Raw genomic sequence first — 27,588 nt, 5'->3', positions numbered from 1 at the left:
CTTGAAAACCAGATGGGAAAAACTGACTCAGAGCTGCATGGTATATTTTCCGTTCTCTGTGTCAAATCACAATGAAGGTGCAAAACCTACCGGACGTAACACGTTCCTTAAGAACGTTTTGGATGAGGGACCCCCCCCACACCACCACCAAACAAGAAAGCAAGCCACATAAAAACTCAAGAGTCCATCTTAGGAGTTTCTAACAGTTTCTTTTTCGCTCTAGTGGACCCTCCATAAAGTCATCCCCTGCCGCCCCTACAACAGTAACATGTACCTCCTTCCCTCAGTCACTCACAAATCCAAGCCCTCTGTCACACTTACCTCCTGCTCATTACTCACTAGCACGCACCTTTGAAATGTGCCCATGACATTTTAAACAAATGGCCGGTATTTTGGGTGGATTGGTGGAAATAAAGAGAAAATGTCCCATAGGCATTTGAATACTCAAGCTGGAGTCTTGTGCTGGCTTGCTGCTTGGAGGACAAGTCTTGTGTGGCTGCCGAAGGATCAAATTCCTGGCTGGAGCAGCTCTGATGCAGAGGCTGGGTCCTGACTTGCTGGTGCTGTTTGGGATGGGAAAGGGTCAAGCAGGATGGTTCCACTCCAGGCCCCTTTCACTTTTGGCAGATACTTGATTCTGATGTGTTTTGCATGCTCAGTAAAAGATCAGAGCAGGGTTACACAGGTGGCAGGCTGGATCTTGCTGCAGGTGGTGACCTGTGACTGCTATGAGCAGAGCAGTGTTGTGCTGGTCACTGGTGGTTCAAAGGCACTCTTGTCCCGATAGCTGGTGCAAGGACGTTGTTGCTGCGTCATAGAAAGGAAGGCAAATCCAGAGAGAAAATGTCTCTCTTTAAAGGATTTCCCTTCGTGCTGCAATGATCACCTATATTTACAACAAGGGGTGGTGATGGACAGAGTCTCTGAATTAAGCAGAATACTCTCACCCAGTCAAGAGATCAGGGCTAAATCCAACACCGTTTTTTAGCTCATTGCACCATCCCAGTTTCAGAACCTGGCTGTATGCAAATTAGTCTGTCCCTGGCCCAGTGCATCATGGGAACAGGGCAGACCAGACTACAAAAGCCAATTCTTACACTGGGAAGGAAACAAGCTTCCGGGGACCGGTTTCTGGCATTCCAGCCGTCTTCGGCCCGGCTTGCTTGAATCCTGATGGTGCAATGAGCAAGGGACTCACATCTGAGTATACCCTTCCACGCTTAGGGTGGACAAAAATATTTACAACAAGGGGTGGTGATGGACAGAGTCTCTGAATTAAGCAGAATACTCTCACCCAGTCAAGAGATCAGGGCTAAATCCAACACCGTTTTTTAGCTCATTGCACCATCCCAGTTTCAGAACCTGGCTGTATGCAAATTAGTCTGTCCCTGGCCCAGTGCATCATGGGAACAGGGCAGACCAGACTACAAAAGCCAATTCTTACACTGGGAAGGAAACAAGCTTCCGGGGACCGGTTTCTGGCATTCCAGCCGTCTTCGGCCCGGCTTGCTTGAATCCTGATGGTGCAATGAGCAAGGGACTCACATCTGAGTATACCCTTCCACGCTTAGGGTGGACAAAAATATTTACAACAAGGGGTGGTGATGGACAGAGTCTCTGAATTAAGCAGAATACTCCCACCCAGTCAAGAGATCAGGGCTAAATCCAACACTGTTTTTTAGCTCATTGCACCATCCCAGTTTCAGAACCTGGCTGTATGCAAATTAGTCTGTCCCTGGCCCAGTGCATCATGGGAACAGGGCAGACCAGACTACAAAAGCCAATTCTTACACTGGGAAGGAAACAAGCTTCCGGGGACCGGTTTCTGGCATTCCAGCCGTCTTCGGCCCGGCTTGCTTGAATCCTGATGGTGCAATGAGCAAGGGACTCACATCTGAGTATACCCTTCCACGCTTAGGGTGGACAAAAATATTTACAACAAGGGGTGGTGATGGACAGAGTCTCTGAATTAAGCAGAATACTCTCACCCAGTCAAGAGATCAGGGCTAAATCCAACACCGTTTTTTAGCTCATTGCACCATCCCAGTTTCAGAACCTGGCTGTATGCAAATTAGTCTGTCCCTGGCCCAGTGCATCATGGGAACAGGGCAGACCAGACTACAAAAGCCAATTCTTACACTGGGAAGGAAACAAGCTTCCGGGGACCGGTTTCTGGCATTCCAGCCGTCTTCGGCCCGGCTTGCTTGAATCCTGATGGTGCAATGAGCAAGGGACTCACATCTGAGTATACCCTTCCACGCTTAGGGTGGACACAAATATTTACAACAAGGGGTGGTGATGGACAGAGTCTCTGAATTAAGCAGAATACTCTCACCCAGTCAAGAGATCAGGGCTAAATCCAACACCGTTTTTTAGCTCATTGCACCATCCCAGTTTCAGAACCTGGCTGTATGCAAATTAGTCTGTCCCTGGCCCAGTGCATCATGGGAACAGGGCAGACCAGACTACAAAAGCCAATTCTTACACTGGGAAGGAAACAAGCTTCCGGGGACCGGTTTCTGGCATTCCAGCCGTCTTCGGCCCGGCTTGCTTGAATCCTGATGGTGCAATGAGCAAGGGACTCACATCTGAGTATACCCTTCCACGCTTGGGGTGGACAAAAATATTTACAACAAGGGGTGGTGATGGACAGAGTCTCTGAATTAAGCAGAATACTCTCACCCAGTCAAGAGATCAGGGCTAAATCCAACACCGTTTTTTAGCTCATTGCACCATCCCAGTTTCAGAACCTGGCTGTATGCAAATTAGTCTGTCCCTGGCCCAGTGCATCATGGGAACAGGGCAGACCAGACTACAAAAGCCAATTCTTACACTGGGAAGGAAACAAGCTTCCGGGGACCGGTTTCTGGCATTCCAGCCGTCTTCGGCCTGGCTTGCTTGAATCCTGATGGTGCAATGAGCAAGGGACTCACATCTGAGTATACCCTTCCACGCTTAGGGTGGACAAAAATATTTACAACAAGGGGTGGTGATGGACAGAGTCTCTGAATTAAGCAGAATACTCTCACCCAGTCAAGAGATCAGGGCTAAATCCAACACCGTTTTTTAGCTCATTGCACCATCCCAGTTTCAGAACCTGGCTGTATGCAAATTAGTCTGTCCCTGGCCCAGTGCATCATGGGAACAGGGCAGACCAGACTACAAAAGCCAATTCTTACACTGGGAAGGAAACAAGCTTCCGGGGACCGGTCTCTGGCATTCCAGCCGTCTTCGGCCCAGCTTGCTTGAATCCTGATGGTGCAATGAGCAAGGGACTCACATCTGAGTATACCCTTCCACGCTTAGGGTGGACAAAAATATTTACAACAAGGGGTGGTGATGGACAGAGTCTCTGAATTAAGCAGAATACTCTCACCCAGTCAAGAGATCAGGGCTAAATCCAACACCGTTTTTTAGCTCATTGCACCATCCCAGTTTCAGAACCTGGCTGTATGCAAATTAGTCTGTCCCTGGCCCAGTGCATCATGGGAACAGGGCAGACCAGACTACAAAAGCCAATTCTTACACTGGGAAGGAAACAAGCTTCCGGGGACCGGTTTCTGGCATTCCAGCCGTCTTCGGCCCGGCTTGCTTGAATCCTGATGGTGCAATGAGCAAGGGACTCACATCTGAGTATACCCTTCCACGCTTAGGGTGGACAAAAATATTTACAACAAGGGGTGGTGATGGACAGAGTCTCTGAATTAAGCAGAATACTCTCACCCAGTCAAGAGATCAGGGCTAAATCCAACACCGTTTTTTAGCTCATTGCACCATCCCAGTTTCAGAACCTGGCTGTATGCAAATTAGTCTGTCCCTGGCCCAGTGCATCATGGGAACAGGGCAGACCAGACTACAAAAGCCAATTCTTACACTGGGAAGGAAACAAGCTTCCGGGGACCGGTTTCTGGCATTCCAGCCGTCTTCGGCCTGGCTTGCTTGAATCCTGATGGTGCAATGAGCAAGGGACTCACATCTGAGTATACCCTTCCACGCTTAGGGTGGACAAAAATATTTACAACAAGGGGTGGTGATGGACAGAGTCTCTGAATTAAGCAGAATACTCTCACCCAGTCAAGAGATCAGGGCTAAATCCAACACCGTTTTTTAGCTCATTGCACCATCCCAGTTTCAGAACCTGGCTGTATGCAATTTAGTCTGTCCCTGGCCCAGTGCATCATGGGAACAGGGCAGACCAGACTACAAAAGCCAATTCTTACACTGGGAAGGAAACAAGCTTCCGGGGACCGGTTTCTGGCATTCCAGCCGTCTTCGGCCCGGCTTGCTTGAATCCTGATGGTGCAATGAGCAAGGGACTCACATCTGAGTATACCCTTCCACGCTTAGGGTGGACAAAAATATTTACAACAAGGGGTGGTGATGGACAGAGTCTCTGAATTAAGCAGAATACTCTCACCCAGTCAAGAGATCAGGGCTAAATCCAACACCGTTTTTTAGCTCATTGCACCATCCCAGTTTCAGAACCTGGCTGTATGCAAATTAGTCTGTCCCTGGCCCAGTGCATCATGGGAACAGGGCAGACCAGACTACAAAAGCCAATTCTTACACTGGGAAGGAAACAAGCTTCCGGGGACCGGTTTCTGGCATTCCAGCCGTCTTCGGCCCGGCTTGCTTGAATCCTGATGGTGCAATGAGCAAGGGACTCACATCTGAGTATACCCTTCCACGCACATTTTGTCCACCATAAGCGTGGAAGGGTATACTCAGACATGAGTCCCTTGCTCACTGCTCCATCAGGATTCAAGCAAGCCGGGCCGACGACGCCTGGAATGGCAGAAACCGGTCCCCGAAATCTTGTCTCCTTTCTGGTGAAGAATTGGCTTGGTAGTTTGGTCTGCCCTGTTCCCATGATGCACTGGGCCAGGGACAGACTAATTTGCATATAGCCAGGTTCTGAGCTGGGATGGGGCAGTGAGCTAAATAACGGTGATGGATCAAGCCCTGATCTTTGGACTGGGTAAGAGTGGTCTGCTTAATTCAGACACTCTGTTCATCACCACCCCCTTTTCTGAATCATTTTGTCCACCATAAGCGTGGAAGGGTATACTCAGACATGAGTCCCTTGCTCACTGCTCCATCAGGATTCAAGCAAGCCGGGCCGACGACGCCTGGAATGGCAGAAACCGGTCCCCGGAAGCTTGTCTCCTTTCTGGTGAAGAATTGGCTTGGTAGTTTGGTCTGCCCTGTTCCCATGATGCACTGGGCCAGGGACAGACTAATTTGCATATAGCCAGGTTCTGAGCTGGGATGGGGCAGTGAGCTAAATAACGGTGATGGATCAAGCCCTGATCTTTGGACTGGGTAAGAGTGGTCTGCTTAATTCAGACACTCTGTTCATCACCACCCCCCTTTTCTGAATCATTTTGTCCACCATAAGCGTGGAAGGGTATACTCAGACATGAGTCCCTTGCTCACTTCTCCATCAGGATTCAAGCAAGCCGGGCCGACGACGCCTGGAATAGCAGAAACCGGTCCCCGGAAGCTTGTCTCCTTTCTGGTGAAGAATTGGCTTGGTAGTTTGGTCTGCCCTGTTCCCATGATGCACTGGGCCAGGGACAGACTAATTTGCATATAGCCAGGTTCTGAGCTGGGATGGGGCAGTGAGCTAAATAACGGTGATGGATCAAGCCCTGATCTTTGGACTGGGTAAGAGTGGTCTGCTTAATTCAGACACTCTGTTCATCACCACCCCCTTTTCTGAATCGCAATGATCACCTATGCATCCTCACGCTGTAACTTTTCCAGCAGTGAAAGAGAGTATGCACACATCTAGTTTACACCAGTGCGTATACTCAACCCAGACACTACTGAAAAATCAGGACATTTCTTTAAATAACCCAGGCCCATCCGAAAACCGGGACATTTCTTCAATTTGGAGAAAAGTGTCGGGACACCAGGACACTACTCCGAAAACTAGGAACGTCCTGGGAAATCGGGGATATCTGGTCACCCTACATAGGGCTTAAGAAGGTGATTCGCAGTGAGTAGTACTCACCAGGCCACAGCTTCCAAGAAGTTCCACTGTGACACACACACAACGCAGAGTGACTCTGATTTACAGTCCAGTGGACCTCATGTCACTTTGCCTCCACCAGGCGAGGTGTGCATGGAAGTTGTGACTAGCTCAGCACAGCCTCCGGTCCCGCCCGCAACTCCTGAGCCAATGTAGATGCTGATCCCTTGCTGTTAAACAACAGGAGCAAGCAGCACACGGATTGACTCAGTCAGGCGCTGCCACAGCTCCTCAGGACACTTGGGGACTGTGCTGTAATCCCCGGACTCCTACATTGCACAGGTGGGCGAGGGTACAAGCGAGCATTTTAGGCTGGTCGGAGCAAGGCACCCGTCCAACCTCACATGCGCACTTCACCCCAAGCAGGCTGGCAGCTGACCCTGTCTATCACAAGCTCTCTCCATCCCCTCATGTCCACCCATCAGGCTGCAAAGGCAAACTTTGCCAGGCCATGGCCTGAGCACTGTAGCTAAAAAAACAAAAACATATGTGCTGAACTGCTGTGATAGTAAACATTTATTATTGGGCCCGCGAGCCACAAAATAAACAGGGAGGCAACGCCCCCCACGCCCCAATATTCAAACCGCCTTTGGGTGAATATTGGGTGTGGGGTGAAATATATGTAGTATTATAGCTGCCTGAAGAGGGCTATAATGATTGCTAAAGGCCATCTTTCTAAAACATAGGTCTGAACCCCTGGGAAGGGCCTATAATAAGGGAGCAGGCCTTTCTTTAACAACAATATAACCCAAAGCAGGAGGGCTGTAACGCTATTAAAGCAGACAAGCCAACACACTTATAGACACCTATTCTCATACTGAATGATGGGCCCACCTGAAGGGGGAGATGAACAACGTTACTAGTCTGACAGTGCTCTTTAGACACTGTTGGACTTGGCCCTTTTTGCAGGGTCATCCCTGAACTTTTTGCCTTCCTCCTAGTCTTTTTTCTGACCTGATGTTGGTGATTTTAGGACTCTGGGCACTTTAGCACTGCTGTCCAGTGTAAAGTGTGTGTGCTCTCTGTGGTAAACATGGTAAGATTGGTCTACACCTGTTTGGCGTATTTAATTTACCTATCAGTCCCCAGTAAAGTGGTATCTAACATACCCGAGGCCAGTAAATTAAATGCTACTGGTGGGCTTGCAGGGCTGATTGCGCCACCCACCAAAGTAGCCTCTCAAACCTGTCTCAGTCCTCTGCCATTGCAGGGCCTGTGCGAGCAGTTTACTGCTGCTGTGACGTGGCACGCAAAGCAGTTGCCCCGTCTGTGACCCCCTTTTTAGGTCTCGCCTGAGCTAGCGTGCATGCGCTGCTCTGCGAGACTTTAAGTAAGGGCTTTTTGACTCTAAACACATGCTCGTGCGTGTGCTTTTTTATTTCCACCCGCTATTGGCATTTGCGTGCATCTTTCTTAGAAAGACAGCACGCAATTGGCCCAAGGTGGATGCATGTCACACCTTCTGTGTACTATGGCCTAGGCTGCTCGGGATGCCATCTGTTTCCAATTATCGCGTTCACGTTAATTGGAAACAGATAGCGCAATGGGGGTCAGTGCTGGTCACGCAGGTTTCTCCTGCAGTGGTGGGCACAAGCGCGAGCGTGCACGCACCACTTCAGGACTTGTTTGCAGAAGCTAGGTGCCCAAAAGCATCCCTCCTGACGAAAGCTAAAAAAAGAGTATCCTACATACAAGGGCGACTTCATACCTCCAATAATACTTGATAATTCAGAATCTCCTTTTTAGTCATCAGTCGCGCTGATTTCGTGATTTCTACCTCCTAATAAAGGGAGGCGCGCGGGCAGCTTGCAACATGTGTCTGCTGCAGGGAGTGTGGTGCCAGACAGAGGCAGCCTGTGCAATGCTCCGTGCTCAGCCGGCTGCTTCGGGAAGAAGGCAGACTGGAGGAGAGCACCTGCAGACGAAGCAGCAGTGTGGCTGGCCTGCAGACAGGCAGCGCGCACGGATGGGCGTGGAAGACGAGTCGCCTCCCAAAAAATGAATCTCGAATTTACACACGTCTATGCAGCTCTCGAACTGCTAACGCTGTGAACCGGCGCCCTCTGACATGCAGTCACGGGTCCACTACGGCATAAACATGCATTGGTCTGGATTTATATTTGAGAAAAACAGTAAATGAGTATCATCGGACCCACCTACCAGGTGTCTCCCGACAGATATGTGCTGGGTCTGAACTGTTAGTGCAGAGAGATAAACTCGAATCCAGACGCCACCCCGACCCCTCCATTGTGTGGTCAGTTTTGTTTTCTTTTCCCCTTGGGGATCCCAGCTATGCAATCGTTTTGTGGTAAGGTGTCTACTCTGAGGGCTGGAGATGATCTACTTGAAATATCACCGTCGTCCCTCCTCCCCTTAGACCACTAGCGCCCCTGAGGAGAGGCTGGGGCCCGCCGGACCTCCCGCCACCCCGCCCAAGGGCACCGTGCAAGGACCGGACTGCACGCCGTCCGAGGCAGGAAGTCAACCTCCAGCCACCTGGTCCTATTCCCCGCAGCTGCGGGTGTGTGCCACGCATGCCTGCACGCACCCCTTGGCATCCCCCCGCTGCCACCTTCAGCCCCCCACCCTTACCTGTGATGTGTAGAGCAGCGCCGGGGTGAGGGTCAGGGTCTCTGCGGGCTGGCGGAGGGGTCGGCTGGCTCACCGCGGGACAGGCATGGGGTGAATACAGGGCACGGAGTGCGCTGCCGCTCCTCCTCTTCTCCCGACGGTTATGGTAATGATGGGTTTTAGCCGAGCAGCTAGCGTGTGAAACCAGTAAATCCTATTTTACATTTCCCTCTGGATTTAATAGGAGAGATTTCAGTATGCCCCCAAGGTTAGAAAGTGAATATGACAACCACATTTCTTTCTTTTTTTTCCCTCTCTCAGAGCTCCACACACAGCTGCCTTCCCTTCCGGGGGAGGCCACCCCTGGCCCCCTCCCCAACAGCCTCCTCCGCCCCTCCTGCCTGCTCGCCACATAATTATACTCTACTCAATGCAACGTAAATACACTCCACATATTACAACTCAGTGCCACATAATTATACCTCACATAATTAACGCTACTAAATGCAACATAAATACACTCCATATAATACCACTCAGTTCCACATAATTACACATCTCATATCTACACTTTAATCAATGCATACACTCAACATAATACCACTCAGTACCACATAATTACACGTCACATAATTACACTCAATTCAATACATACACTCCACATATCACCACACAGTGCCACATAAGTATATGCTACATAATTACACTGCACTCAATGCAACATACACTCCAAATACCACTCAGTGCGCCACATTAATACACACCATTTAATTACATTCTACTAAATGCAACATACACTCCACACAATACCACTCAGTGCCATATAATTATATGCAAAAAACAACAAGTGATGGACTGAATGTGGATCAATGTCACACACTCCCCCAGTCAAAAGATCTGGGCCCAAATCCATCGTTTTTTTGCACTCCACACCACCCTGGGTCAGATAATGGCTTTATGCAAATCAGCTCTGACCCTGTTGCCCCATGGGAACAGTCCAGTCCGAACTACAACAGCCATAACTTTCCCAGACCGGAATCAAGCATCCGAGGACCGGACCGGTTTCGAGGTAACACCTCTCTTCAGCCCGGCTAGCTTGACTCCAAGTGGTGTGGAGTGCCTGGGACCCACGTCTGGGCATCCCCAGCGCACTTAGGGCGGCAATTGCAAAAAACAACAAGTGATGGACTGAATGTGGATCAATGTCACACACTCCCCCAGTCAAAAGATCTGGGCCCAAATCCATCGTTTTTTTGCACTCCACACCACCCTGGGTCAGATAATGGCTTTATGCAAATCAGCTCTGACCCTGTTGCCCCATGGGAACAGTCCAGTCCGAACTACAACAGCCATATCTTTCCCAGACCGGAATCAAGCATCCGAGGACCGGACCGGTTTCGAGGTAACACCTCTCTTCAGCCCGGCTAGCTTGACTCCAAGTGGTGTGGAGTGCCTGGGACCCACGTCTGGGCATCCCCAGCGCACTTAGGGCGGCAATTGCAAAAAACAACAAGTGATGGACTGAATGTGGATCAATGTCACACACTCCCCCAGTCAAAAGATCTGGGCCCAAATCCATCGTTTTTTTTATATAATTATATGCAACATAATTAAACTGTACTCAATGCAACATGCATTCCAAATAATACCACTCCACATATTACCACTAACTGCCACATAATTAGATGCCGCATAATTGCACTCTACTCAATGCAACAAAAATATATTCCACATAAATACACTCTATACCACATTCCACCAATCAACATATTGCACTCCACACCATAAAACAATTTCACTAAGCATTCTATCACTCAACGCCACAGTTCAAGGCCCTACAATTCAACTCCACACATTTCGAATACACAACGCATAATTACACACCAAACATATTTCAAATCCACAACGTAACTCCAATCCACACCATATAGTATCACCACCTCAGCACCAAGCATCATTCACCAACACCATTTTGCATCAGTGCACCACCTAAGCAGCACGTCAGTCTGCCCTTCAAATATAGTATCTATTAATTCTCCGCTAGTGTTCGTCTGCTGCTCGTATTCTAATTAAATTACTGGTTTCCAAACTCCACTCCCCAGTTATTTATGTTCTGCTCCCCCATAACAAAAATAATTATAACAAACAAGCATAAGAAGAGGCAAAAAAAAGTTGCAAGCAATACAAGTACAAATAAACTAGAAGACATTTTTTATGTTAAAATCTTTTTTTAATCTGGCATTTCAGTTGTATATAATGTCGTCTTCGTTTGTATAAAGGTAACAAAAATGCTTAACACTTTTGATTATAACTTTTAAACATAATACACAGCAGCCACAATGCTACACAACAGAGCAAAAAGTTCTGGCTAAACACATACGGTCCCAAAGGCGAGACCTATTGGCTAAGCCAATGCTTGTTTACTGCATGTCAATCACCCCCTAAAGTAGGCCCTAGCTAGCCCTATGGGCAGGGTGCATTGTAGGTAAAAAGTAGGACATGTGCCTTAACTGTGTGACATGTCCTGGTAGTGACAAACCGCCATTTTGGTTTCTCACTGCTGTGAGGCTGCCCTCTCATAAGAATGCATTGGGGATTCCCTGATAAGTGATTCAGTGGTAATTCCTGATATGAAAAGAGCAGCATGGTCAAGTTTGGTATGTTTGAAATAGTAATAAAAATGCTGCGTAATGGTGGTCGCAGATTTATTATCACTATTTTAGCAATGCCACTTTTAGAAGGTGGCCTTTCTGTGTGCTATGTGTCTTTGCCTGCCTGATATGTACTGTATGTCAGGCTCTGGAGTGACAAGGGTTGGTGAGGTGTGGGCTCCAGAGGAGCTGGGTGAGTCAGCGCTAGGCAGAATGGGCAGATGTGCATTTGGAGTAGTGGGAGGAGTAGTCCCTGACCCTGAATAGGTCTGTGCCTGCCTTGTACAATGCTGGCTCTGCCCTCTGCAGTGTGTCTGGGGCCAGGACCTACTTTGCCTATGGAGTGCCGCCCAGAACTGGTTTGGAGCAGGCCTAGGCCTGTGCCGGGGGGGGGGGGAACAAAGACATGGGGTATAAATAATGGGGCTGTGACCCCATGTAAGGTGTACCTGCGTGGAACTGACTTGGGGGGAGAACACTCTGCCAGGAGGAACCGCCGTGGGACCCCATTGCTGCTCTGCAGGGAGGCCTTGCATGCTGGCCTCCTGGTGGGTGTCTCAGGAACCTGAAAGACTCCAGGAGAGGATCTGGACTGTCCCTTACTGTTCCTCTCTGCTACACAGAGAAAATTGGCAGGAGGGCTGGGTTTCATCCAGCTGGGCACTTGGCTCCATAAAGACAGCGTGTGGTGAGCGGTAGGCTCTTGACCCTATGCAAGGATTCCGGCAGCAGCGTGGGGGAACTGTTGCTGCCCCTTGCTGATACTGTTGAGAGACAGGCTGAGTGCCTAGGTTATTGCCCCCCTCATCCAGCGCGTGGTGAGCACTGTGCCATTTGTTTTGCCTCCTCGATCGGGGAAGACGTGGGGAGGGCACTTTAGATTACCCCAGCCGGGGGAGCAATGATGGATTCAGCTCCATGAACCCGAGGAGTGGGCTCCAGCAGTGTGGGTAGTGGGTGCTGCCGTGCCTTGGCTGGAGAACTGTGAAATCGATGGAGATCTCGCTCAGTGATTCCCAGCGTGAAGGAAGTCAGGCAGAGGACACCTGACCTGGGGAGGGGCTCCCAGGAGGAAGGGGAGCGCCCCGCAGGTTCCCATAGCATGACTAGGTGTGGGGCCCATCGAGGAGATCGCACCAGAGCCTCCCATGCTCCTTGGACTGCCAAGAGCGGGTCTCCTAACCAGAAGGAGACCGAGGAGCCTTGGCCACATTTTCCACATCGCTACAGCTGCGCCGCATGGTCGCGGGCAGCTGCATCCGTTTTTCTGCATCAGGGGCCATCGCCAGTGAGGGAGACAAGGTGAGGCTGCAGTACCTTTGTTGTGGCCATCGAGAAGCCATACAACAGCCTGTTGAACCCGTATTCGCCGTAGTGAGGGTGAGTCCGACTATTGCAAGAGGTGGGGTAGAGTGATTCCATTCCCCCGCAGTAGCAGTTGCCCCGAGTGGTCGAGGGCAGCTGCCTTGACCAAGGAAACATACTAGGCTAGATGCAGGGGACCCGGTGAGGTCGCCCCACCGAGGGAGGTGGTCCGCCCCTCGCCCTTTCTGGCACCTTTTTTTCTTTTGGGTGCACACAAGAGCAGGACGGGATAGCAACCCTCGACAAAGTTCCCGTCCCTGCCATTTCTATGAAGCCATATATTAGGCGCTGGAGCGCTGTGACTGCTGCGTTGGGGGAGCACATATACTGTGGTACCAGACCCCCATGTGAGGAACTCCCGATATATGTCTGCGTGAGGCTAAGGTGAGCTTGAGGTGCTCATGATACGTGGACTGTCTGCAGTGATAATGTTAGGGGACACTACTGCTAATGAGGTTTAGGCCAAAGAAGGGCCCGATGTGATTATGTTGTATGCATAATAGGCTATTCTATGCAATGCTATGATTTTTATGCCTAATGTGGTTTTTGCCTAATGTGGTTTATACCTAATGTGATTGATGCATAATGTGTTTATGCTAGGTGTCTTAACCAGCAGTTACTGGTTGTTTTATTACGTACCAGTTCTGATGGTTCTGACAGTGGGCCGATTGGCCCTGTCCTGTATATAATTTCCTGTAAAGTACTACCTAGTGCCAATTGGCACAGTGTATATTGTGTGATTAGAATCTAATGTGATTTTGATAATAAAAAGGCTATTTTTTTTTATAACCTAGTGTGGAGTATCTTTTGTAGTGCGCCTAGTGAGTCGCTCCTGTGAGTCTGTGTTGCGCAAAAGCTTTACACATTGCCTCTGGGCTAAGCCTGACTGCTCTGCCAAGCTACCAAGGGGGTGAGCAGGGGTTATCTTCGGTATGTAACTCCCTTGCCCTGACTAGAGTGGTGGTTTCTGCCTGGCTTAGGCGCATGCCCTAGCCAACCAGAAATCCCATTTCTAACAGACACCCTGCACTGAAAGGCAGTTTTGAGTAATTTGCAGAGCTATTGTCAATCTGATTAGCATCATGCAGTAGAGTACCTGCACATCAACGCTACCAAGCTTCATCAATGCACCTTTCCTGAATAGCACGGTGCTCTGATTTGACTTGTAGCGAAACCAGAAGACCTTTAACAAAGCTTCTCTTTTCGATCCCTCCAACCCCCCAAGGAGTTCTTATAGTGTTCACCCACCTGGAGATGGAGAATTTCCATGCTCTTTCTATTTTGAGTATATTTTAAGGTAGTCCTCTGGTCTTAAATACCAATATAGAGCACGGGATGTGATAAGGCTAATAGATTTTGCTACCAACCCTTGGGGAAGTTGGTCTGCTGTGTGTTGAATAGCTATGGAGTGTGTAGTTAAGTGCTAGTAGCAGGAGGATACAAACCATGTGACATTCAGACAGGGCCACTGGAATTAGGCAATTGTGCTGCAGTGGCATATTTCGTATAGTTACTGATTTGCCACATGATGAATTATCTTTTCAATATTTTGCAGGTTTCAAAAAAATATTTTGTTTCTACCACAAACAGATCAAAAGTTACTAAAAACGCTGCCATGCGAAGTGTACAGTGGCAGACCATTAACTGCTCAGTGAGAAGTCACCATTACTTTGTTGATTGGTGCATTTAGGTGGTAAACTGATACTAATGAGATTAAACCTCGGCCCAAACCCTGATAACATTGCAAAAACAAGCACTGGCAAAGTCAATAAGGCTCAGCAATGCCCGAGCTATTGACCTTGTCAATGTAAATGTCTTTTAGCCGTGTTGTCCAGCAGCCTATCTGCTGTTCACTCAAAGCCCAGAATCACAGGATGTTGAGTCGAAGCCGAGTCTCTTGGCCCCCCACGTTGAGTTTACTGACCTGCCCCTCCTAACACAAACAGGCATGGTCATAGCCAATAGGTCTCGCTTTTGGGACCTTATAAGTGTTTAGCAAGAGCTATTGCCTTTGCCAGTGTGTTTAAGCTATGGTGTAGTATAGTGTAGCGTAGTGTGTAGCTTTCCTGTGCCATAATATTTCCCTCTGTTTAGGAAAGAATTGGAGGCAATGAGGCACATTAACCAGTGGGATTACTTGCATAAAAATGCAATTTCGCCCTTTTTCTGCTCATGACCCGAAGATAAAAAACATTTAATTGTTTTGATATGTCAACCTGTATATCTATTGGTTGGACATTCTTAATCTGGTAACAAAAGAAAGGTAACAAAAGACTTGCACATGTAAGAATGAAAGCTAAGTGGGTGGAGTGTCTGCCACAGTCATCATCTTATAAACAGCAGGATCTGGGTTAGAATTCAGACGAGATGCCTCCGTCTTTCATCACTGAGAGGTTTATCATCAGCGTAGCAACAAGTTGGGGGCGTGGCTAGCAGACGACGGAGATGGTCGCTGCCTAAAGCGGCTCCGGACCTCCGCCCGCTAATCCTGAATAGTATCCACCTCACCAATGTGAATATCCCCCGAAATTCGGGGGGAGCTCCGGCCGCAGATCCCAGTGCCTGCTTTGGGGCCGGCGGTGCCCTGGTGGCCGCTGAGGTACCGCTGAAACTCAGCGACGAGGAGAGCACCCGAAGGCGGGCAAGATGGCGACTGCATCGCTGCCCTGACGATGCGACCGACGGTGCCGGCAGCCTGAGAGCACAGTGGCGGTACTGCAGTGGAGCCTACCTCCTGCCCGGCGAGGCTTGGCCTGGAGGGCGTACATCCCGACCCAGGAACCACGGGACCGGCTCCCTGCTCCGGGTAAGTCTCCACGTGGCCGCTCGCCAGAACGGAAACACCTACGGGACTCCCCGGCTTCTGGGCCCAGGTGGAACCGGGTTCCGAGGGGTGGCTGCCCCCCTGCACATCCGGCGGGACCTTATTGCAGAGGGTGCTCTCCCTACAGGCAACATTGAAGAAGGGGCTGAGCGGTGACCAGCTGGCGGATGACGCTCTGACCCGGCTGGGAGCCCTGTCGCCGGAACGCCTGTCTACGCGACTCCCCGGCTTAGGGCCTACAGCGGACCCGGGCCCTGCCGACTGGCGGAGATCCGACGGGCCCTGATATACATCCTGCTGTGACCGGAGAGTTGCCGTCGGGGCCCCGACCTGCACCCGGGGCCTCGCCTTGCGTCCCGACTCTCCACTGGCCTCGACCATCGGCAGCAGTTGAAGACCCCGAGACAGCGAACCTGCTTCCCTCCCACGCACTTTGGAGGACACCGGGTGCTGCAGTGCGGCGGCGACTTGGGGTGGGCTTGGTGCTCGAAGGGGCTGCTGAACGCGGCGGACTACGCTCACCGCCAGGACACTTATACCAGCTGCGCATGGTGGGCTGGAACTGTTCCGCGGACCCCCCGACCAGCACGACTCTCGGGCCCCCCCAGCATTAGCGCTTGCTGTCCTCCTGTGGTACCGGGAGTGCATCTCGGCGGCGGTGGGTCCCTGAGAGCGGTGAGACCACTCAGTGATCGGTGCGCCTCCACCCTCGTGCCCCGCCACCGGCCTCGAACACTGGGCGCCTGCCTGCACCGCGCCAACACGTGAAAATTGAGCTGAGCCACTGGCGTGGAAGCGGGGAACGCCTGCACGACTGATGAGAGCCCGCGCTTAGTGCCGGCACCACATCAGCCCGACCGGGCCCTAAGGGTGCAGGGGAGTGACCCAAGATAAGACTCGGACGGGAACCTGCCTGGCCGCTGCCCTCCTGACTGCCCACTGTGGGGAGCGCCTGAAGCCGTCGAGCCTCGCTGGGGCTCCGGCCCCACCGCCACGGTGCAAGATGGGGAAGCCTAAGGGTGCGAAGGGAGATGGAAGCCCCGCCTCGGAGACGCCCGAAGATGCTCCGCAGGCGTCAACGGCTCTACAACAGATGCAAGACCGCATCCTGGAGGCTATCGCAGCCACGAAAGACGCTCTACACCAGGATATTGTGCAGGTGTCGACGGGGCTGAGGCTCCTGAGGGCAGACCACGGGAAGCTGGCGGACAGGGTCAAATCCGCAGAAGCCACTTTGAAGGATATGGTGCCAGCACACAAGTCCATAGAGGGACGACTCACGGAGGCACTGGACCGCATACAAACCCTGGAGAGACGGGCGGAGGATGCCGAAAACCGCAGTCGGAGGAACAACGTGCGCCTAGTGGGCCTTCCAGAGAAAAAAGAGGGCACAGACATGGTGGGTTACCTGAGCGACTGGCTGAGGACTGTGGTGGCCCCGGAGGGCCTCTCGCCCTTTTTCACACTGGAGCGGGTGCACCGAGTGCCGACCAAGCCCCCGAAACCAGGCCTACCACCTCGCCCAGTGGTCATCAAACTGCTACATTATAAGGACAGGGACTGGCTCCTGCAGAGTGCTAGGGAAGCGGGCCCCTTCCAAGTGGACAATAGTAAAGTCACGCTATTCCCGGATTACACATTCGAGACTCAAAAGTTGCGGGCCTCTTTCCTTTCCATCAAGAAAGAACTGCGAACTGAAGGCTTACAGTATTCACTCCTTTTCCCGGCCAGACTCCGAATAGTAGTGGACGAGAAATCGTTGTTCTTCCGCACAGCGGCGGAGGCATGGGCCTGGTGGGACACCTATAAAGCGGGCACGGACGGAGCTCGGTTCAAGGCGGAGACGGAACGGCAGAGGCAACCGGTGAGGAAATCGCAGAGGCTACGAGGGCGCAGACGGGGGTCCAGGAGGCCCACGGAATCCCAGACGGAGGACGAGAGGAGAGCGGCGCTGCAAGCAGTAATGGACGTCTCGGGCTCGGCGCTCGCCCAATCGGGGAGAGTCTCGGGCTCAGAAGAACAGGGAACGGGCTCAGAGACGGACTTATCAGAGGTTGGCAGCGCGAAGGCACCAGTGGTCACGCCACAGACGTCGGAGGAAATAATTGGGAGCTGAGTGCGGAATATGGCGCTCTCACTGGAGTGGCGGCTATTGGGGCTACCGCCTGGGACACCTGGAGCAGGCGGCTGTAAGACTGGATCATCGTGAGTTACACTGCATATTGCGGGGCGGGGGGAATGGGGACTGTGGTTGCAGGGTCTGAGCCTAGTTCACGCTCCTTAGGGCACATACGGCCTCCGTAGTGCAGACTGCGGAATAGAAAGACTCGAGAGCACGTTTGCTCGTACACAGTTTGGATGGGAGCAGCTCTTGTGGGGTTAGGTCCTGTTCTGGGGGGGGGGCCTAGAGAAGTTGGGGTGACTCAAGGCGCAGTAAAGGGTGGGGGGGGAGGGGAAGTATTGAGGGGGGGCGGGAACAGTGTCACGCCTGATGCCAGGAGGCGGTGCATCATTGAACTGAACCGAACACTGTGGGACAATGGCTAGTGCGGGATCGATAAAATGTGTGTTTTGGAATGTGAGGGGGCTACACACTATGGCAAGAAGGCACAAGATTCATGCTTATCTGGTTCGAAGAGGGGTACACATAGCGTTTCTGCAGGAAACCCACCTGACAAAGAAAGAGGGAATTGCGCTACAGCGTAGGTGGAGAGGGCACCTATTTAACACTACGTATTCTGCCTTTGCTAGAGGGGTGCTGATCTGGATAAGAGCGGGCACTCCTTTTCAGGTAACCAGACACGTAGTGGACCCAGAAGGGAGGTTTGTGGCAGTTGAGGGCAATCTCAGAGGTAGACACATCGTACTCTGTAGTATATACGCACCTAATGTAGACCAAGCAAACTACTTTGCAAAGCTCTCCGGGGAACTAGCTAGTTATCTCACAGGTCCTGTTTTGATGGGGTGAGATTTCAATTCCATAGCGGACACGGTACTAGATAGATCACATCCACCACTGCATACATCCCCAATACATAGGCTAGCGAGATGCAGAACAGAATGTCACGGACAATGGGACTTGGCAGACATTTGGCGTACACAACACCCAGCGGAGCGAGACTACTCGTTTTACTCCAGCCTGCACGACCTCCATGTCCGCATTGACACCTTCCTGGGATCCCAGTCAGTGCTTCCTGCAGTGGCCAGGACTGAGTATCTGGCGCGCACAATATCCGACCATAATCCGTTACTCCTGACATTGGACTGGATGAATGAGATATCACGGATTCCGACGTGGCGGCTACCGCCGGACACGCTAGATGATCCACCTTTCCGAGAGGAGTTAGAAAGGAGGATCACACAATACTTTGCAGAGAATGAGGGCTCCGCTACTACCAGAGCAGTGGAATGTGATGCCTTCAAAACTGTAGTAAGAGGGCACTGCATAGGGAAGTATGCGGGAGTACGCAGGACTCTGCTGGATGACTTAGAAAAAGCTGAGCGCACGCTGAGGGAGGCCGAACTAGCGCGCCCTAACCGGCCCGAGCTTCAGGAGAGGGTTAGCGGGGCGTGGGAGGCAGTGGCAGTGGAGGTGGAGCCCCTTCGCAGTTTTGACTATAGGACGTACTTAACGAAGTCGCACGCGGAGGGGGATAAACCTGGAACACTCCTAGCTTGGTTGGCGAACCCCACTAGGAACAGTCACCCGGTCTTGGCCTTAAAGGGGAAAGGGGGCCGCATCTGCAGCACGCAACCGGATATCTTAGACAGCTTTCGGTCGTATTATGAGGAATTATATAAGAGTGCATTAGGGGATCAAGGAGAGGCGATAGACGCGTTTCTGATTGAGTTGCAGTTACCGCGGCTCGAACAAGGCCAGGCAGACGCCCTAGGGGGCCGAATAGACCTGGAAGAAATAAGGGGAGCGGTGAAGCGGATGGCGCGTAACAAAACTCCAGGTATAGACGGTCTGCCAATTGAGTTCTACGGGCGATATCTGGACCAATTGGCCCCTAAGCTCCAGATAATGTACAATGAAGCCAAGGAGAAGGGCCGACTCCCCCAATCTATGTGTGACGCCATACTGATCCCTCTGTTGAAACCACGTAGGGAGAGCACGGACCCGGCTTCCTATCGACCATTATCCATGTTAACGACAGATTACAAGATCCTGAGCACAGTGCTGGCCTCCAGGTTATTAATCCACATGCAAGAACTGGTCCACAAGGACCAATCCGGATTTATACCCACCCGTAACACGACGCACAACATCCGGAGACTGCTCAGACTGGTGGACGACCCACCTCCAGGGGCAGGGGCTCCCCTCGTGTTGGCTGTTGACATAGAGAAGGCCTTTGATAGTCTGGAATGGGAGTATCTATATAGAGTGATGCGGAGTTTCGGCCTAGGGGAAGGATACATAAATTGGACGAAAGTGTTATACTCGACAGCGAGAGTGAGGGTGAGGGTTGGCACTCTGATCTCACATCAGTACGAGGTGAATCGGGGTACCAGACAGGGATGCGCACTTTCTCCCCTCTTATTTGCGCTAGCGGTGGAACCCCTCGCAGCAGTGGCCAGGCGGGGCGACTATTATAAAGGATTGGAATTCAGAGGGGCCCAGCACTTCATCTCACTATATGCAGACGACATTCTCCTCTATTTGGAGGATGCCGAGGGAGCGGTGGAGGGCGCAGAGAGACTGCTGGCGCGCTTCGGCGCCTTGTCAGGTCTGAGGGTAAACTGGTCTAAAACCTGTCTCTTCCCTCTGCGGAGAGGGGAGGAGCGGCCCCCAACCCGCCCACTACTTAGATGGGGACCTGATTGCCTGACCTACCTGGGAGTACACATATACCACGAGACTGCGGACATGCTGGACGGTAACGTGGGACGCTGTATCCGCGCTCTGCAGAACAGTATGTCCTTTTGGGCTACCCTGCCTCTGTCAGTGGCAGGTCGGATATCTCTTTTGAAAATGGTAGCCTTGCCGCGATTGCTATACTACTTCAGGACCCATCCCATGTGGGTGCCGGGAGCGGTTTTTCGGCAGTTGAGATCGGCGATTATATCATTCTTAGGGGGGAAGGGCAGACGCAGAATTGCGTTGGCAACGCTGACCCACCCGAAAGACGAGGGAGGTCTAGCGGTCCCAGATTTCGAGCTTTACTATTTGGCCGCCGAAATGCAAACCTTTACGCAAGAAATCGCAAGAGCTTACCGCGGGCCGGTCCAGGAAAGGGACAACGGCACCCCCCGCCATGTGCTGGCTTACATTGCCCTGCAGCAAAGGCTAGTGCTCAGAGACCTGTCCCAAGAGGAACGGACGTTCCGATTATGTTGGAACCGCTCGCACAAACGAGCGGGAGTCGGGCACCCGTATGCACCCGAAATACCACTGGGAATGGTGACAGCACTCCCACACGGCGGAGATTGGCCGAGACTACAGTTCTGGGAGGAAGCAGGGTTGCAGATGGTGGGGGATCTATACGACGATGGTGTGATGGCCCCATATCTGACTTTGCAGGAACGCTACGATCTCCCGAGGGGGGATTACCTACTGCACGCGGCAGTGGTGAGAGCCATTCAGGTTCATTGGGGGGAAGGACTGATCGAACCACCTACTACACTGGCTTGTCAGTACACAATGATGTCGGCGGGCACCTTTAAGGCAGTAACGTGCCTCTACTCAAGAATGCTGACTGAGACCCTGCGGCCGCTTGAGGCGTTGAAGACCAAATGGGAAACGGACCTACAGATGGAAATCCCGGACACCGCGTGGTCCCGATTGGTGCGGAGGGCTAGGAAGAGCACTAGAAATGCGCGCTTTCAACTAATAGACTTCTACATTATTCATAGGGCCTACCTCACTCCGAGCAAAATCGCGAAATACTTCGGAGTGGAGGACGCGGCGTGCCCCAGATGCAATAAGATAGGAGCGGACTTGGTGCATATGCTGAGGGACTGCCCTCACCTACAGGGTTATTGGAGGGAGATAGGCAACACGCTAAATGAAGTAGCGGAGAGGGACTTGCAATACGATAGGGCGGTTAGTATACTACACTGGTTCCCACACACACCCAAAAATAACATATCGAGCAAGTTCATTGACATGGGCCTGATATTAGCTAAGAGGGAGTTAACCAAGGGATGGAAGTCGAAGACGGGGCCGACACACCGGAGATGGCTGGAGGAATTTCTAAAATGGGCGGCTGCCGAGAGTACGGTCAGGTACCAACTGGCTCGCCGTAGATCGGATGAGCGAGCCCAGGAAGCAGCGATGGCATGGGAAATGTTGGTGCAGGCACTGCGAGATAGTTCAGTGGATGAGGAAGGGGAGGAGGAGCCAGAGGTACCTGAGGACCCAGCTGGGATTGCTGCGGTGCCGGGACCCCCACCAGACACACACACCCAATAAACGATAAGATGCTTCTGTCCACCACCACGTGATCGTGTTTCTCAGAGCTAGGCGTAGGTGATGACACTGGGGGGGGGGGAGGGAAGGTTTGAGAGAGACCATAATAGATGTAACTGGATGAATATTGCTTGATGATAGAGGGGGCTGGGGTGAAAAACTGGAAAAGCAGACAGCGGATCGCCCCATACGGGGACCATAGATGATAGCAAAGGTAAAATGCACCACGAAAACAAATGACGCCGCCCGGCCTCCGGGATGTGGGCTGAATGGCTGTGTATACCGAAAGGGTGCGGGGATAAGAGGATGAGAAATCTGCACTGATAAGTTCCCATAGTGATAACTGTACTGCGCATTTGGTTCTGCAATAAAAAACGTTAAAAAAAAAATAAAAAATCAGCGTAGCAACGAGTTGATCAACCTCTTAGTTAAACACCCCAAAAATTATTTTTTTAAGTTCAAGCCTAATGGTTAAATTACGTGGATGAGTAAACAGAGCAGAGGGCAAATTAATTGCATCCGCTTAAAAAGGCATGTTTGTTTAATGTTGTGCCTTCTATTTTTTTATGATACAATAGCAAAGATTAGGGTTGGTCGGAAAACAGCCAGACTCCCCTTAAACTGGTCCTAATGGTAAACTCGACTCTACTCCGCACGCTATTCACTTGTTCTAGGTCAGGTAATTTTAGACGGTGGGGGTCACACAAACTGGAGAAAAGAGCAAGTAAATAACCTTATTTTGTTCAGACTGTGCTCGAAGGTTATTTGCGGTGGGCTCCAAGTTTGAGCAGGATGTCACAGCCAAAACTCTGCTCCAACACATTTTATGGGCAGCTGGAGCAACATTCCTCACAGCCAAGCACAGCATCAGTGGATGGCTCCCAGAGTTGCCTTTCCTGCACAGCTGAAATCGGAAGAGGCAGCTGGTGACACTTTGTGCAGTAGACCTGGAGAATGCAGACCTTTCAAACAAGCCAGGAAACAGAGTAGACTTGCACAAGACACAAATAATGTCTGGCCTTTGGCGTTGTATTCATCGGCTGTCAATACAAAGCCTATAAAATAATATAGACATTGGAAGCAATTGCAGCAAATACAAAAAATTTGCATTAACCATCTCAAAGGTTTGGCTTCGTAGATGTATGTAAAGTTGCAAAGTAGGCGCTACGTGAGTGTCGGAGGAGATAAGGACACTTAGCACGAGGAGGTCACAAGGACAGACAGAGATGAAGTGAAACATACAGACAAGGCGAGTGATGAAGGTCCCTGGTCAGCCATTGAAGGGGTGAAAATAAAGCCTGCGAGTGGTGCGCGCGTGCGCACTGTAAAGATTTTAAAGAATGCAGCGGTTGTGCTTGTGCTGGCACGAAAGCGAGCAGCGACGCACAGGCTATCTGTTATCAATTAGCACGCGCGCCGCTGCTCGCTCCCGCAAGGCAGATGCCAGCACAAGCACGAGTGCTTACCAATTCCGAACGGTCATCTCCTAGAGCAGCGCATTCGCGCTGCTTAGGCGAGACCTAAAAAGCGCTATGACGTGGCCGATGCGGGCCGCATCATAGCGCTTTTTTCAGAGATGCTGTACAGCAATGTTAAAACAATAGTCAAAGTCAATAGGACCCAAATGAGAGACCTACTGGCTTTACCAATGCTTGTTTTTTGTGTGGTTTTAGAGGCACCCTAGGCAGTGCTCGACACAAAGCCCTGCCCCAACCAGTGACCGAGCCATCCAATACCGCACCCCTCCTCACATGGTGAAAAGTCTTTGAAGTCGATAGATCTGAGATATGCCCTGCATGCAATACGAAATGGAAGAGACATAAACTGGCTTGGATGCTATGCATTTGTTACCCTTGCATCCACCCAACATGATTTTGCTCAAACTCAGAAGCAGTGATGGCCAACGTTTGTATTCGAACCTGTAAATCGAGGCCACCCTTACTAAAGGGCGTACATTGTGCACAGCTATGGGTCCTATGGAACCTGCGCCCTTGAGGGTGTTACAATAAAATGGCACCCACCGTTGTCAAGTACATTTTGGGGAAAACTTGGCTTTTGGAGGGCCAGATCTGACATGCAGTTGGGCTGCATGTTATGGAATGAAAAAGGAAAATACATTTGGTGGATAGATTAGGCAGCTGAGAGTAAGGCGGGTACAACGTGTCAACAAAGTGGTAACAGCTTCAAAGAGGACAATGACCAATAAACCTCAGTCTTAAACTCAGGGCTTTAAGTGGGCCCAGTCCCTCAGGGTCTCAGATCTAGTAGTAAGTAATACCAGATATTGAAATGGGTCCCTTTCATGCCCTATATACATGTCTTTAACTTAACAGGTAAAAACATTGATCCATTTCTGAACAATTAATGTAAAAATGTCAAGGTAGCCCATGTCAGCAAGTTAGTTCCTGTTTATAATTCAGGTTTACCTACTCTTTTGCATTTCTTGAGTATTTGCTATTTCCAGGATCTTGTGTTTCTGTATTTTTTGGTGTAGCATATTACTCTTCTAGAGTGAGTACTTTAAACCGAGTGGGCCGCAAGTGTTTATGACGGGCCATAATTGAGAGCTCTGGAGTTGTGTCTGAAGGCAGTGCGAGTTTCTCACAGTGCCTGTCAATGGGTCACAGAGGTGTTCAGAATATATGCACATCCAGTCCTTGGCATCTATTTAGAGCGCACCGAGCAATGCCCACGTATTTCAGATGCAATTTTGGTTCTATGCGTGAAAGAGGTACACACAATTGTCAAAATATTGACATGGTGATAGTAAAAGAAAATGCAGTGCTTAAAGGTGGGAGGGTGTTGTATGTTTGGGTGTTGGAGAATCGAAGGAGATGCGAGGAAGTGCATTCAAAAGAGAGTGAAAAGAGGTCACTTTAGAGAAAAGAGATGAGGTGTAAAATATGTAGATGGACAAGATATGGAGAGTAGAAGGGTGCACATGCCCATCACAAAGTGAACATAATAGGCAGTGGCGTCCCCTAGTGGAGGTTTTCGGGGGGCAGCATGGGGGACAAAACAAACATTAAAAAAAACTTACCTGCGGCCTGATGTCTGCCACCTCTCCACCTCTTCAGATCCGGTGATGCTCACACAGACTCCCAGACTCTGTTGCGTCAATCCAGGCGCTACTCTCATGCTGGTATTACCCAGCATGAGAGAAGTTTAGGGATTGGGCCAGTTCAATGCTCCAGCAGGGACTGGGAGCCTGTGTTCCTCAGCCCTGCTGATATCTACAAGCAACAGCCTGGAGATATCCAAGTGAGCATGTCGGTGTGGCAGGCCTAAGATGGTCGGCCAAATCGACATGCGCACTTGGAGTGCCCTGAGCCCACCACTCCTCCTGCTGCTGATGGCCCGCCCTCAAGACTTGACTGCGGCTCTGGAGTAAAATAAAATTATAATAAAGCAGTTTTATTAATTGCTTTATCATTTTATTTGACATGCGCCTGTTGATTACAGCAGAGGGGCAATGCTTCTCCCCCATAACGGAGGAGCTGCCCCTGATAACAGGAATGATTGAGACATTCTGAAGGCCACTACCCCTTTCACAGGCCTCATTTTGGTTTCGTTCAAAATCTCATAATTTCAGACGTAAAACATTTTCAATATTATTTACAACAAAATCATTGTTATAATGCATTTATTTTAAACTGCTAACAACCAGTGACAAAGCCAAAAGTCCTATCTAGTTTTAGGTGTATGTCAGTTGTTGAGTTATATATAAGGATGCAATAACAAAGTTCAGAGGCACCAAAATACTGGTCAGGTGGAACACCATGGAAATCACTGTAATGAGGGGCCAGATTTATTATGCACTTGGATATCCTTGCAACACGTCACACAAAGCATTGCAAGTGCTTTTTTGACATTCATAATGCCACACAAATTGATATTTACTTGGCCTTACTTTTCACCTGTACAGTAACCAAGACAGCTCTTTCTTGCATTATCCTATAATCCTGCGCAAAAAACTGGCACCATGGTGCAAGAGTGCCTTCATTGGTGCTAGGCAGCCACAAGTGCCTCAGTGCAATGCGAAAGCTGAACAGCGCCATATCTTTGTAAATATAGGGCAATCCAGCCCTCTCTCCTTCACGCAATACTTGATGCAGTGCAGCGTCTCAACTTGCCTTCCTGCGCTGTGTTGCGCGTACTGTTAGCAAATCTAGGCCTTAGTTTACATGTTTAAGCCACGTCCCTTTTAGTGGTCACCCACTTTTTACATCCCACTTAAAGCCCTGCTTAAACAGTACCATCTTTGATAGCCCACTGCTGAGAATCACACACAGTTTGGTCTCTTCCTGCAGCAACCTTGCTATCCTGGCACTGATATCCCTGGCAAATCTGCCATCCGCATGCACAGCACCCTTTGTTGTTCTAGCTTTGGGACCCCCGCATATACGCTTTACTTTACAAGTGTGCAGCGTTTCTGTGCTACCTGCCAGTCCAAATGTGGCTGGTCTGGTCGGGCGCCACTCCAGCTCATTCGTGCTGATTTCGAAGGTCACGTTGACGTGTTCGCTGTAATTCTCTGCTAGCACCTCGACAAACCGTAGATCCCCAACGTCTAGCGCTGCGTGGAACTTGTCCACCATGGTCCCGGCTCTGTGCGGACTCTCCGGCGCCGCCACCTGCAGAGCGGGCAGCTTCTCATTGTCGCTGGAGGTCAGAGCTTCCATTACAGACTGCCCTCTGGAATGACTAAATCCAGGGCACGGCTCTATTGAATGCGGTCAGACCTGGCCGTGGTCCCTTATTACAGGCCATAATCTCAGCCACTTAGGAGTCTGTTGTGTTGTTGTACTTATGTACTATTCTTGGCCGCTGCGGGCAGGGGTCAGGTGACATGTTGCAGTAGGTAGCGAACAGGGCATGTATGCAACCATGTGAGCAGACTGACATAAGCGCCAGCGGAATGCTTGGCCCGTGCTTAAATGTGAACATTATTCTGTCAAGGTTACTGCTGGCGGGGCAGGCCAGGCCACGTAGGCCGCACTGGGCTTCGGGGTCTCGTGATCTCTCTGCCTTGCGGGCGAGCTCAATTCCCTTTATACCTGTGACTGACTTGCCTGATCTTGAACTTGACGTACTGGAGGTCAAAGGGCACTGTCATTATGGCAACATCAACGTGTTACTACTTACTACGTCGCATCCGTTCCCTTAAATTTTCTGTGTTTCATATTATGCCTAAAGTTCCCACGGACAAAACGTGCCACGATTGGCTGGAGGAAAACGACGTACGCGCTTTTACCAGGTGGTTAAAACGTACGTGTTTCACGTGTTTACTAGAGGGGGCACAACGCAAGGATCTGACTTGCTTTACAGAGAGGGAGGGGTTGGGGTTGCGGAAATTGTTTGTCTGCCTGCAACTTTTTCTCCACAGCCCCGATGATGCCCACCGTGAATTATGGGTCTCAGACAGCCTCCAATCAATGATAGAGTCCAATGTCGTGCGGCCTTTAGTTTAGACTGGAGCATCTCAGTGTCAGAAAGATAAAACAATCCTTCCGGCTTTACCATCCAGGGAGGAAGTTGCAAGTTCAATGTTAGCCTATGATGCTGCTCCATTTTACATGATACATGCGAGACCTGCCAGGCAGGAGGCAGCAGTGTGCAGATAGAATATACATACAATTGATTAATTTAAATGAAAGCCCTCAGGCAATATGGACGATGGTGTGACGTATAGGCATGTTTAAAAGAAGAGAAAGAATCTATAAAAGCAAAA

General features: G+C 50.6%; 1 protein-coding gene across 4 annotated transcripts in view; it reads right to left on the bottom strand.

The window, feature by feature from the left end:
* ASB18 (ankyrin repeat and SOCS box containing 18) overlaps positions 1–27,588 on the bottom strand; it is a 302,293-nt gene that overhangs the window by 235,313 nt on the left and 39,392 nt on the right. For 2 of the 4 annotated variants that reach the window (XM_078681374.1, XM_078681375.1), the window contains exon 1: positions 26,299–26,571. The exons of the other annotated variants lie outside the window; for them this stretch is intronic. In XM_078681374.1, coding sequence (XP_078537500.1) covers positions 26,299–26,539 — 241 coding nt within the window. In that variant the 5' untranslated portion in view covers positions 26,540–26,571. Of the gene's footprint in view, positions 1–26,298; positions 26,572–27,588 lie in introns of those variants that run through there. 4 annotated transcript variants of the gene reach the window in all.

This window comes from Lissotriton helveticus, chromosome 3_1, assembly GCF_964261635.1.
Source record: "Lissotriton helveticus chromosome 3_1, aLisHel1.1, whole genome shotgun sequence".
NCBI classification, from domain to species: domain Eukaryota; kingdom Metazoa; phylum Chordata; class Amphibia; order Caudata; family Salamandridae; genus Lissotriton; species Lissotriton helveticus.
The sequence above is the reverse complement of the archived record's forward strand: the minus strand, read 5'-3'. Positions and strand labels throughout refer to the sequence as shown.